Raw genomic sequence first — 14356 nt, forward strand, 5'->3', positions numbered from 1 at the left:
AGCTAAGGCTTATAATAAAGCTAAGGCTTATAATAAAGCTAAGGCTTATAATAAAGCTAAGGCTTATAATAAAGCTAAGGCTTATAATAAAGCTAGTATTATTCTCTTTTTATTTTTATTTTTATAATTAGCTTAAAGGCTTATAAGTATAACTAACTTATTATTTTTAAAGATTTTAAATAGTATTTAAATTATATAATTAAAAAAGAGATTTATTAATATTTTTAAAAAAAATAAAATTAATAAAGTTTTTTATAAAAATTAGCTAAAACTTATATTAAAGGCCCTTTTAATTATTATATTAAATAAATATTTTTTTTAATATTTTATTTTCTTTTAACTTATAAAAGATTATATAGCTATAAAAAAGACTATATTATTAATAAAAGTTATTAATATAAGGCTTTAAGGCCTTAAGTAATAAATTAAAATATAAAAATATTATAATTATAACTAGATAATATTATTAAGCTAAAAGATTAATAATAATATAGCTAATAGTTAAAAAGATATTATTAAGCTAGCTTTAGTTAATAAAATACTATTATTATTATATTTATATTTTAATTATATTTTAAATATAATTTTACTTATTTTATTTAATTATAAAATAATTATTATATAAAAGTAAAAAAAGTTATTTATTTTTAATAATTAATATAACTTAATATTTTTATAAATAGTTTTTATAAAACTATTAATTTTTTAATTATAATTTTAATATTACTTAATAAAGTAATAAGCTTATTACTTATAATAAAGTATATATTTTTTAAAATATAATAAAAAATATAATTTTATATAATAATATAATTAAACTTTATTAATTATTAAGCTTTATAAAAGTTAGCTTTATTAATAATATATATAATATATTTTTAATTATAAAATATAATTTTATATATTATCTTTTTATTAATTAATTATAAAGCTATTATTATTAAGTATTCTTTTTTAGCTTTTTATTATATAATAACTACTTAAGTAATAAAGTTATTATTAAGTTTATTAAGATTTTTATTAATAATTTTATTATTATTATTATTATTATTATTATAATTACTTTTTTAAAATATATAAATCTTAGCTTAAATATTTATATTAATATAATAAATATAAAATTATTATTTAAATAAAAGAAAAATATTATTAAAGGTATTTTTAAAAGTATTTTCTTTATTTATAATAATTATAAAAAGTATTAAAATATAAAGATTTTATTAAATAGCCTTTAGCTTTTTATATAGCTATTAATAACTATTTTATATTTTTATATTAATTAAGTTAAAAATAAAGTTAATTATTAACTTTTAATTTATAATATTAATAACTTTAAAAAGAAATAGCTTAAAATAATTTATTTTATAAATATTATTAATTTTTAAAATTTTAAAAAAAATATTATTATATTATTTTTAACTATTTATAAGTTTAAATAATACCTTAAGTTTTATTATTATAATTTATTCTAAATAAATAATATAAATTACTATTTTAAAGTTTTTTAACTTTAGCTTAAGTTATTAATAAGCTATTAAAAACTTAAATTATAATTTTTTATTTATTATTATAAATATTTAATTAATAAAAGTAAGTAAGCTAATTAATATTATTTTATAAAATCTAGGCTATTTTTCTAATTAATAGGGCTTTATATTTAATTAAGTTTTTTATTATTATTATTAAGTAAAGGTTTATTATTAATATATAATATAACTTAATAAATTAAAAGTTAATTAATAATTATATTTAAAGTAGCTTATATAATAAAACTATTTTTAACTAGTTTATTTTATTATAAAAGTTATAATATAATATTAATAATTTATTTTTTAAGTTAATAAATATTTAATTTTAATACTTAATAAAGCTTAGCTATTAATATAATTATAAGTAAAAAGTTAATATATTAAGATTTACTTATTATTAATAATTTAAAAGTTAAAGCTTTATAAAATATAAATAATAAAGTTATAAAAATAATAAAAGGTTTATAAAAATATAAAAAGCCTTTTAAATATATTATATATATTTAATATAAATAAAAAAAAGTAATATTTTAAGGCTTTTAATAATAACTTTATAACTTATTATATAGCTTTTATAACCTTTTAAACTTATTAAAGAACTTTTAAAAGCTTTTTTTCTTTTTATAATATATTTAAAGTTTTTATAATATATAAAGGTAGTATTAATACTCTTTTAATAATATAAAGAGATAATAATATTAATATTATATCTTTTTAAAGTAAAAAAGCTAATTTTTTAAAATTATAATAGTTAAAATTATTAAGAAATTATATTAAGAATAGCTATTTTAAAAAAAGCTTAAAGTCTTTTTTATTATTAAAGTTTATAGCTTTTAATATTATTATAGCTTTTAGTATATTAAAGTTATTATTAAAATTATTATTATTAAATTTTATTACTTTTAATAATACTTTTAATATTAAAAAGCTAAAGAACTTATAAATTTTTTTAAGACTAATACTTTAAAATAACTTTAAAAATAATAATAGCTTTAATTAGTTATATTTAAGCTATAAAAGGTTTATAATAATAAATATAATATTAAAGGTTATAATATTAAAAGATAAAAGTAAAAAAATAGCTAAAATTAATAAAATTAATAAAGTTATAATATTATTATATAAACTATAAGATATATTATTAATTTATATTATAAATAAATATATAGCTATAAGAATATTAATATAAGTATAGAAATTTTAATATAAGTATAAACTATTATAATTTAAATATATATTTATTATAATTTAAATAAAAAAACTTAATCTTAAATTATAATTATAATATAAATATATTAAATATTTTAATATTAATACTTTATTTAAGTTAAAGGAAATAGTTAATAAATTAAATACTATATAAAAGTTTTATTTATATAAGCTATACTTTTATAAATATATATAAAAAAGACTATATAAAGATTAAGTTTAATAAGTAAAATATATTAAAAATATAATTTATATAAATATTTATAGTCTTTTTTATATTAATAGCTATAATAAAAAAAGATATTAAGTTATATAAATTAATAAATATAACTACTTTAATAAAAGTAAACTTATTAAAAATAAATAAAGCACTTAAGAGTTTTATTAAAAAGTATATTAACTAACTTATTTATTATCTCTTAATTAAATAAGACTATAGCTCTTACTTATATTTATAGCTAAATTAACCCTTACTTACTTATATATTAATACTTCTTATATTAATACCTCTTTTTTTAATACTCTTACTTAATAATATAAAGTTATAAAGTAATTCCTTTTACTAACCTTATACTTCTTAAAAAAGTCTTAAGTTTATATTTACTCTTACTAACTTAATATTATTAATATTATTAAAGAGTAGTATTATATAAGTAGTATATTTTTATTATTTAAGTAATATACTAATAGCTACTAGCTAGATATAATATAAGCTATTATAAAGCATAATATATATTTTTTATAATTAAAATAATAAATAAGGCCCTCTTAAAAAAGCTATTATAATATTAATTTCTTATTTATAATTTTTATATAAATATTATAAAGCTCTTAAACTAGCTACTTAAGTTAGTAGTAGTTTTTAAAATTAAATATTAAGTCTTATATAAAAAATATAAAAGTTAATTATATAGAGTTTATTAAAAACACTTATATAAAGTAGCTTATATTATATTTTTTAAACTAAGGTAATTATAGTTAAAAGAGGTAAGTATATTATTTAAATAATAAAAATATACTACTTATATAATAATACTCTTATTAAAAGCCTTTAATTAAAAAAAGACTTAAACTTCTTTATTAGTATTTTTTATATTAATAATCTTTTTTAAACTTAAGGATTTATAAATTTTATAAAGTATTTTTTTTAATAGCTTAATTAATTTATTAGCTATTATTTTATTTATAAGTATATACTTAAGCTTAACTTTTTTATTATTAACCTTTTTCTAAATAAAATAATATTAAGTCTTAATATATCTTTAACTTTTATAATTTATAAAGTTTTTAATAAGTATAATTACTTTTTAATTACTATAGTAAATAATTATAATATTTAGTAAGTTTTTAAATAATAATATTATTAATAATAGCTTTTTTATATTTTTTTTAAAATTAATTTATAATTTTATAAATAGTTTTTATAATTAAATAGCTTTTTTTATTATATTTATTTAACTTATATATTTAGCCTTATAACTTAGAAATATAATTATTATTTATCTTTTTAATAACTAGTTAATTTTACTATTATTAATATTAAATATATAATTAAATATTAATTTTTATATATTTAAATTACTAGCTTAGTTAAATTATTATAATTATATAATAGTTATAAGCTATTAAAAAAATAAAGTATAAGCTTTTTATATCTTAAATATATTTAAGAATTTATTTAACTATTTATTTATATAAATTATTAAAATTATTAATATAATAATTAATATTAAAAATAATATAAATAAGATTTAATTAAGTTTTAAATATTAAATATATTAATAACTTAATTATTAATTAATATTTCTTTTCTTTTTAATTAATTAATATACTTTTTAGCTTTTTATAATTTTTTTATTATTAATATTAAAACTAGTATATACTTTAATATATTATATTATTAAAAGATTTTTTAAATATAGCCTTATTAATTAAGAATTATTATTTTTATTACTTTATTTTATTAAATATATATTTTAAAGTAATAGTAATAAAGATTTAAATTAATTATAAAGAAATATTAATATAAAGTATTTTTAAGTTTTATAATTTTATTTTTATTTTTATTAATAAATAATAAATTATTAATATAAATTATAATAAAAATACCTTTTTTAATATAAAAACTATTATTTATTAATATTATATAAAAGTTAAAAATAAAGAGGAAATTAATAAAAGTTTTATATTAAACTTTTAATACTTATTTTAAATTATATAATACTTTTTTTAACTTATAAACTCTTTTTATATTATTATTAAAGCTTATTAATTATTTAATATAAATATATTTATTTACTTTATTATATAAAAAAGGCTATTTTAATATTTATTTACTTAATTTTTAAGTTTAAAGCTATAACTATTATAAATAAAGCCTTATAAGTTATTAATTTAATTATAAAAGTAAAGACTTTAATAAAATTAATATTAGTAATTTACTTAAAACTATATATAAATTAATAAGCTTTATATTTAATTACTTAATTATTTAAGCTTTTTTTTAATTTATAAACTTATTTTTTATAAGATATTTATACTTAAGTTTAAGTTAATTAAATATAAAGTATTATTATTTTAAAAAGTTTATATTTTATTAATTATTTCTTTATATATAATTAGCTTAATATTATTAATATAAAACTTAGCTAATATTATAAAAGTAAAGATATTATATAATAAATACTAACTATATAATAAGTATTAAAGTTTTAAGTATTTTAAGATATTACTATTTTAAGTTTTATTTTAAGTTTTAAGATATTTAAATATCTTTAGTTATAAAAATTAAAAAAAAATTATAAATTAAATAAAGCTTAGTTTTTAATATTCTTTTTAATTATAAATAAGCTATTTATTTATATACTTATAAAATAACTATTTATTAATTATTTAAGCTATATAAATATAGTATTAAATTTAAAGTATATATTTAATAAATTAATAACCTTTTTTTAAAGTATTAAATAATAATAAATACTATTATTAATAAAGCTTAAAAAGGTATATTTTTTTTTTTATTAAGCTTCTTTTATTAAATTTAAAATTAAGTGCTAAGCTATAATACTTATTATTTTAATATTTAAGATATTAAGTTATTACTTAAAAATAGATTTAAATAGTATTTTAATTAAAGCCTTATATAAGCTATAATTTTATAAGTAATTAATAGTTTTTAAAACTTTTAGTTAATATTATTATAATATTTCTTTTTTTTATAAATATAAGTAAAAGTTTATTTTAAATTATAATATTAAAGTTTTTTATTATTTTATTTATTTAATATTACTTTATAAATAATATTTTTATTATAGTTTTTTATTATATAGCTTAATAATTAATTTTATAATTATTAAATTTCTTTACTTTATTTAAATAAATAGTTTTATAATAATTTTTTTTATTTTTTATTTTTTAAAAACTAAATAATAAATTATATAAACTTTTAAATACTTTATTAATTTTTAATAGCCTTACTTTTATTAAATTTACTATAATTATTAATAAATATAATTTAATATTACTTTTTATTAAAATTAAAAATATAAGAATTATAAATATTAATATAAATTAAATTTATAATATATTTTTCTTTTTTAAATTATTTTTAATATAGCTTTTATTTATTTATTTTTAAAAATAAAGTTTATATATATAATATTCTTATATTATATTTTTTTTTATAATATCTTTTAACTTAATAAAGTTATTATTATTAAAGTAACCTTTTTAATTATATTAAAGTTAAAGCCTTATATTTATAATATATAATATAAATAGTTATATAAAAAAAATATTAATTTAAAAAATAAATAGCTTTTAAAAGTATTTTAATATAATTTTAATTTCTTTTTTTTTAATTATTTAGCTTTTTTAAGCTATATATATTTTCTTTTTTAAATTAAAAAGCTAAGTTATTAAGATTAAGTTTAGCTTAAGAGTAAGTATATATAAAATATTTATAAATATAATAATTAATAATATATTTTAATTTATATAATATTAAATTATATTACTTATATTTTTTATTATAATCTTAAAGTCTTTAATATTATTAAATATATTATTATATAAATAAAGAGTTTTTAAAGTAAATTCTTTTTTATAATATATAATATATTATTTATAGCTAAAGTTTAATATTTATATAGCCTTAAGGCTATACTTAAATACTTTAAAAAAAATATAATAATTATTATTATTAAATTTAATTACTTTAATTATTTTAAATATAAAAAAAGTAAGGTTTTTTTATTAAATAATAATAGCTTAACTATTTTAAAATTATAATATTAAGTTTATTATTACTTTTTATTATTTTAATATCTTTTCTTTTTTAAGTATAACTTTTAATAATAGGCTTTTAAGTATTATTAAATTTTAAATTAGCTATAAGTAATATTAAACTACCCCTTATAGTTTAAAATTACTTTTAAAAATAAAAATAATATTAAATTTAAATTCCTTAAAATTAATTACTTTTTATTATAATAATATATTAATTATAAAATAGTCTTAAAGCTAATATAAAAAAGAATATAGCTTTAATAATAATAAATAATAATTAAGCTAAGCTTAAATAAAATATTTATTACTTAATTATAAATAATAATAAAAATATAATAAGCTTTTAAAGTAAATTTAGCTTAAAAGTTAATTTAATTATAATTAATATCTTTAACTATTTAATTTATATAAAAATTATAAAAATTATTTTTAATATTATACTTAAAAAAGTATAAAAGATTATTTATTTTAAACTTAATATAATAATAATATAAAAATATAATAAAGTATTTTTATATATAATATGAAAAGACTTTAAAAACTTAATTAAAAAAGCTATTTATTTAAAAAAAAATATTAATTATAAAAACTTAAGTAAATATAACTACTGCCTTTTTAAACTAATAGCTTAATAATTCCTTTTTAAAGCTTATACTTATATACTTTAATTATAAAGTAATTTTTTTAAAGCTTTTTTATTATAAAACTTTTTAAAAACTATACTTTAATTAAAATAATATAAGTTATTAATATAGCTATTTATTTTAATATTATAATAGCTATATATTAGCTTTTTAATAATAATATAATAATTACTTTTTAAAGCTTTAATAATAATTATTATTATAATTTAACTTAAGCTTATAATATATTTAGCTTAAAAGCTAAACTATTTTAATATATATAAATACTTATAACTAAATATATTCTTTTTTTCTCTTTTAATAACTTTATAATAATAAGTTAAAAAAATATTAAAAAAGGCTAATAATATTATTATTATTTAAGTTTATATAAAGTAAAATTATTATAAAAATATTTAGTAAAGTAAAAGAATTTATATAGTAAATTCTTTTATAAGCTTAAAAAGTAATAAAAACTAAAAGAGTTATTAGCTAAAACTAAATAATAACTTAATAAACTAGATGCTATTATATTTTATTATACTAAATAACTCTTTAATAAGCTAATTTATTTCCTTATATACTTATTATTAATGCATTTTATATATTATAACTATATAGTATTAATAAGCTATTTTAGTATATTTAAGATTTTTTTAATATAGATTTAGCTATAGTTTCTATATAATATAGACTTATTATAATAATAATAATAATAGGCTTTTTTTATTATTATTAATATATAAGATTAATATATTATATCTTATAATATATTAATTTATTAAAGGTATAGAGTTTTAAAAGTATTATTATAATATAAAGTAGCTTTTACTTATATTAATATAAGTAAGTCTATATACTACTACTAAATAGGTATAAAGTATTTACACTACCTTTTTAAAGCACTGCCTTAAAATTCTATAATAGCTTTAAGCTATAGAGGAGTTTTAAAGGGCCCTTTTAAAAGGAGGGGAGTAATATAAAGGGGAGGAGCCTTTATTTAAAAGGAGAGTAAGCTATAAGGGTCTGTATTTATAAAGTAAAAGGGGATTATCTTATTATAAGGAATTTTTAAAGGCGCTACTATTATTATTTAAATATAATGCTAGCTTAGTAATTTATAAGGGTTTTTAATAGTTATATTAATCTTAAAGTCTTAATATTATTAATAATATCTTAGTATAAACCTATAAATAGTTTATAAGACTACTAGTATTTAGTAAAGGAAGTGTTAAAAATTCTTAAAAGGTTTTTAAGATTTTTTATTCTTTTTTTTAAAAGGATTAATTTAATTATATTTTTAAGAGCTAGTAGTATAAAAGTATTACCTTTTATTACCTAGCAGTCTTATATATTCTTAAATACCTTTTCTATACTTACTAAATCTTATATTATATTAAGTTTAATTTTAAAAATTAAAAGGAAAAGTGCTAATTTATTTTCTTTTTTTTTCTTATATTTCTTTTCTTATCTTTTAAAAGTATAATTCTTAACCTAACTTTTTACTAGCTTAATTAAATAATCTTATATAATATAGATTTTTTTAAAATCTTTTATAGCTATAGAGTAGTATATTATATTAAATAACAGACTAGTAATTTAACTAAGTTCTTTAATAAATATACCTCTTTTTACTTATAAGAGGTATACTAAAGACTATAGAATTTTTTTAAAATAGTTAAGTAGTTTATAGTATAGCTTAAACTTAAAGTAATTATTAATAATAAAGATTTTAATATTTAAGAAGATAGTCTTATATAAAATACACTTCTATTTATATATTAACCTTAAAGCAGGTTTAATAATTCTTTTAATAATATCTAGTGCTTTTTTTTTAAAAGTTATAAAAATAATAAAAAAAGATATTATTAATAAACCTTTTAAAATAAAGTATTTTAAAATAATATTTAATATATTATTTATATTTATTAATATAAAGGTTTATAATATTTAAAAAGTATACTACTCTTATTACTAAATCTTTTTTTTAATAAAAGTACTTTAACTTACTATTTTTATTAATATATTTAAATATTTAAGAATTTATTTATAATTTTATATAGTTTTTTAATAAGTTTAACTTTACTAAAGCTATATCCTAGCTTTAAGTATTTTAAAAATACTTTAAAAGTATACTATTAAAAGATTATTTAATAAAATATTTATATAGTAAGTAATAATATTAGCTATATATAAATAGGCAGTTTTCTTATATAGAATTTATAATAATAAAAGCATTTTATAAACTTATTTACTTAATACTAAGATTTATAAAAAAGCCTTAATTATAAGCTTTAAAAGTTTTAATAGTATTTTAGCAGTAGGTTTATATATTACTAAATAGTAAGGTATAATAGGTTTAAATATATAAGGTTTTTTATAAATCTTTAGTAAATTAGTAAATATTAAAAAGGTTCTCTTATATTATTTAAATAACTATAAAAACTATATCTCTTATTTTATTAATTTATAAAGATTATATAAGTATTTTAAATTAACACTTAAAAGAGCTTTAGTACTATACTAGGCTTAAGAGTTAATTATAAAAGCATTATTTTATAATATATTATTATATATATTAAGATTTTATTTAAAATATTCTCTTGCCTTTTTATAATATTAAGATAAAGATATAACTATAACTCTTAGGTTTTTATTAAATATTATAGCTAATAATTTCTTATTAGCTAGGAATTTATAAATATACTATACTATAGCCTTATCTTTTAAGACTTTTAGTAAGTTACTAATAGGTTTTAATTAACTTAAAAGGTTAAATTTCCTTTATTAAAGGCCTTATTTAATATAGTATTTAGCTTTAGGTAGCTTTTTATTAAAAGGCATGCCTAGGTTATAATTAGGATTATAAAGCTTATTTTATATATTACTAAAATAATATTTCTAGTAAATATATTTTTTAAAATTATCCTATACTTTAAAAAGAAGAATAGTATTAAATTTAGTATATAATAAATAATATATGCTTAATATAAGATTATTCTTAATATCCTTTAAAATAATTACCTCTTTTAAGATATAAATATTCTTTTTAATACTTTTAGCAGCTAGTACTTTACTTAGTATATTAAAGAGAATTATTACTTTTACTTTTTAAATAAGTATATATAATATACTATTAGGATATATAAATAAATTATTTTATTAAAACTTTTTCTATAGCTAGACTACTTTTAAGTCTTTAGCTTCTTTTATATATATTTATTTATAGTTTAAGAACTGGCTTTTTATTTTATTCTAGATTTCTCCTTTTTTAATTAAGCAGGTTTACTTAATTATTTTTAAAAGACCTTTTTCTTAGCTAGACTTAAACTTTTAGTTAGCTTTAGTAAGACTTTAATTATATAATGCTATTAATATCTTACCTTTAGCTAAGGCTTATTAAACTAACTCTTTAATATACTTATTAATACTATTATAAAGTGTTTTTAAAGTCTCTGCTACTTTACTTATAAAAGGAGTTGCCTAGTTTTTAACTTTAAGTTTTATTAATAACTTTTATAAGTTAGCTATATTTTAAAATTTAATAATCTTAATAACTCTTATAGTAAGTTTACTTATATCTTTATAAACTATAATAAAGTTTACTTAAATTTAGGCTAGCCCTTCTTTTTTAATAAAGGGCTAGCTTATAGGCATATTAGATATTTAAATATCTTATAACTTAAAGAAGTTTTTACTATAGTAAAAGTAAACTTACTGCTTATAAATAGTCTTAGTATTTATAAGCATCTTCTAGATATATATTTTAAGTTTAAAATGCCCTTTAAAAAAGGTTAATTTAGCACTCTTTACTTTAATATAAAGGTTAAAGCCTTTATTTTTATATTAAAGAATAAAACCTATAATTTACTATTAGGTGCTTTATTATTTTCCTTCTTAGCTTTAAGGTATTCCTTTAAGTACTAAAACAGTAGCTTAGTAATATATTAAATCTAAGGTAAAAAAGTATATAACTTTTTATATAATTAAAGCGTTTAAAGGCTTTTATAAACTTAACTATATTTTTTAATAATATTAGTAAAGGTATAGAATTAAGGTTTAAAATAGTCTTTATATATAACTAGGATTACTTTAATATAATCTTTAGTTATTATAAGAGAACTATAAGTAACTAAATGCTATTACTTATTAGTAATAATAGTAATTAATAAGGTAATTAAAAGAAGGGAGGTAAATAGCTTAGCCTTATTATAGTTATAAAGGTTAATAATTACTTTTATAAAATAAAAGACTTAGTAAAGTAAAAGAATTTATATAGTAAATTCTTTTATAAGCTTAAAAAGTAATAAAAACTAAAAGAGTTATTAGCTAAAACTAGATAATAACTTAATAAACTAAGTGCTATTATGTTTTATTATGCTAAATAACTTTTTAATAGGCTAATTTATTTCCTTATATACTTACTATTAATATATTTTATATATTATAATATAATAATAATAATAATAATAATAATAATAATAATAATAATAATAATAATAATAATAATAATAATAATAATAATAATAATAATAATAATAAAAAGAAGAAGAATAATAATAAACTTATTTAATTATAAAGTATATTATTATTATACTTTTATTATAATAATTATAATTAAGTTATAATTATATTTAATTATTATAAAATTACTAAATTTACTAATTTAAAATAAAATATCTTTATTTATATTATATTAATATTATAACTTATATATATAAATATACTTTTAAATAAATTAATAAACTTTTTATAAATTAATATTTTTATATTTTAATAAAGCTAGTATAAGAAATATAATTATTTTAAAAGCTTATTTAATAACTATATTAAATTTAAAATTAAATAAATAAATCTTATTATAATATTTTTTTCTTAAAATATTAAAAAGAATATATATATTAAATAATTATTAAAAAAATTAAAAAATAATATTAAAAATAAAAAGAATTTAAAAAGAGAATTTAAATTATAAAAAAATCTTAATAAATATAATTTTAATTATATTAATTAAGTTATAAGTTTATATTAAATATAAAAAAAGTATTAAATATAAAAGTTAAAAATTAAATTATATTAATTCTTAAACTTTTTATAAAAGTATAAATTATTTACCTTTTTATATTTATAAATATTTTATAAAGTTATAATCCTTTTTAAATAAAGCTATAAGCTTTAATAATAAAGTTATTTTAATTTTATTAAATATTTATAATTATCTTATATTAAGAATTATAATAATTACTTTATACTTTTATTTTAAAATATATAAGGTTTTTAATTAAATTTTAATATTTTTTCTTTAAGTAAGAGTTTATATACTTTTTAAAACTTACTTAATAGTTATTTTATAATAATATTTATATTTAAAAAATAATTTTATATAAATTTTTTTTAAATTAAATTCTTTTATAATAATTATAATAATTATTATTTTAATATATTAATTATACTTCTTATACTTATTATAGTAATAACTTTATTATATTAATTAAATTAATTTTTTATTAGCTATAGTAAGGATAAGTGCTTAAAAAGTAAAACCTATACTGCCTAAGTAGTAATACTCTTTAACAGTTAGCACCTTACACAGGACATAAGCTTATATCAAACAGCCCGGCGGCTAACAGAACCACTGGGCGAGTTCAATCCCACAATGTCATCTGTCGATGGGTACTATAACGCACTCAGGCAATCTCTGCCGACAACATCTCCTGTCACAAGGTCGTGGAAGGGTGATGAAAACAACCTGTTTTCTCCCCTCGCCCTGTACTTCAGAGGTGATGACTTTCCAACAGAAAAGAAGGGTGAGAAAACCATGATTGGACAGAATGGTTGGCTTGAGTGTACAGAGCAAACCGACCGCAACAAAATAAAACAGACGCCACAGAAGAAGACGGGCATATTGGATGGCATCCGGAAGATTGCGAAGGATGTGGTAAGTGACGGGACGGAAGAGCACTAGGAGGAAGGATTCAAACTCATAATGACCAGTCTGGCCTTCATCAGAGTCGACGAACTCAACCAGCTGCGAAAGGATCGGTGGGTACACATGCCGCAGTATCGCTTGATCCCAGGGAACAAAGCCTCTTGTACTGTGAGCTCGAGTTCAACCTTACGACGGCTCTCAATACCTACATCAGCGAAGAGCTCGACAAGGGCCACCTCTCCCCAGACAATCTGAAGAGGGTATCGGATGAATGGCACCAGAAAGGCCACCACAAGGTGATCGGCTTCAGATATGACCTAGAGACACAGCTGGAGCTCGTCAGTCTTCACATCAACGACTTCAGCTTCTACGGCCGCCGACAAGGCAATACTACCGAGATCGCCCTTCTGCTGAATGAGATGAAGATGAATGCGCGCAACATGCGTATCCGGACCTTCTGCCAACCGGATACTACTGTTGCGAAGCACCTCGTTGACTCGCAGTCGCTGTTTAACTTGATCAACGCTTCGGCCAGTCAGCAAATTGCACTAGCGGAAATAGCCCGTTTCTTCAAGCTGCTCTTGAAGTGATGAATCTCACGCCCTAAGCTCTAAAGGGTAAACAGAGCACCACCACAAACCTGGGGAAAACGGAAAAGGAAAAAAAAGAGAAAAAAAATCGGAAGAAAGAAAAGAAGCCCCTGTTCATTGAGAGCCGATTTTCTCCAACCTGCTGCACGCAGGGCATCTTTGAGGCCCCTCCTCCCATGTCACATCTCG

General features: G+C 15.0%; 1 protein-coding gene across 1 annotated transcript; it reads left to right on the forward strand.

Moving 5' to 3' along the window:
- Positions 1-13304: 13304 nt before the first annotated feature.
- Positions 13305-14167, forward strand: BBK36DRAFT_1173134 (hypothetical protein; the record flags this gene model as incomplete). The annotated part of the gene is made up of 2 exons (XM_024895835.1): positions 13305-13586; positions 13658-14167. 2 exons carry the CDS (start codon positions 13305-13307, stop codon positions 14165-14167), a joined length of 792 nt encoding a protein of 263 aa, XP_024745076.1.
- Positions 14168-14356: the final 189 nt, after the last annotated feature.

This window comes from Trichoderma citrinoviride (genome assembly GCF_003025115.1).
Source record: "Trichoderma citrinoviride strain TUCIM 6016 unplaced genomic scaffold BBK36scaffold_22, whole genome shotgun sequence".
NCBI classification, from domain to species: Eukaryota; Fungi; Ascomycota; class Sordariomycetes; order Hypocreales; family Hypocreaceae; genus Trichoderma; species Trichoderma citrinoviride.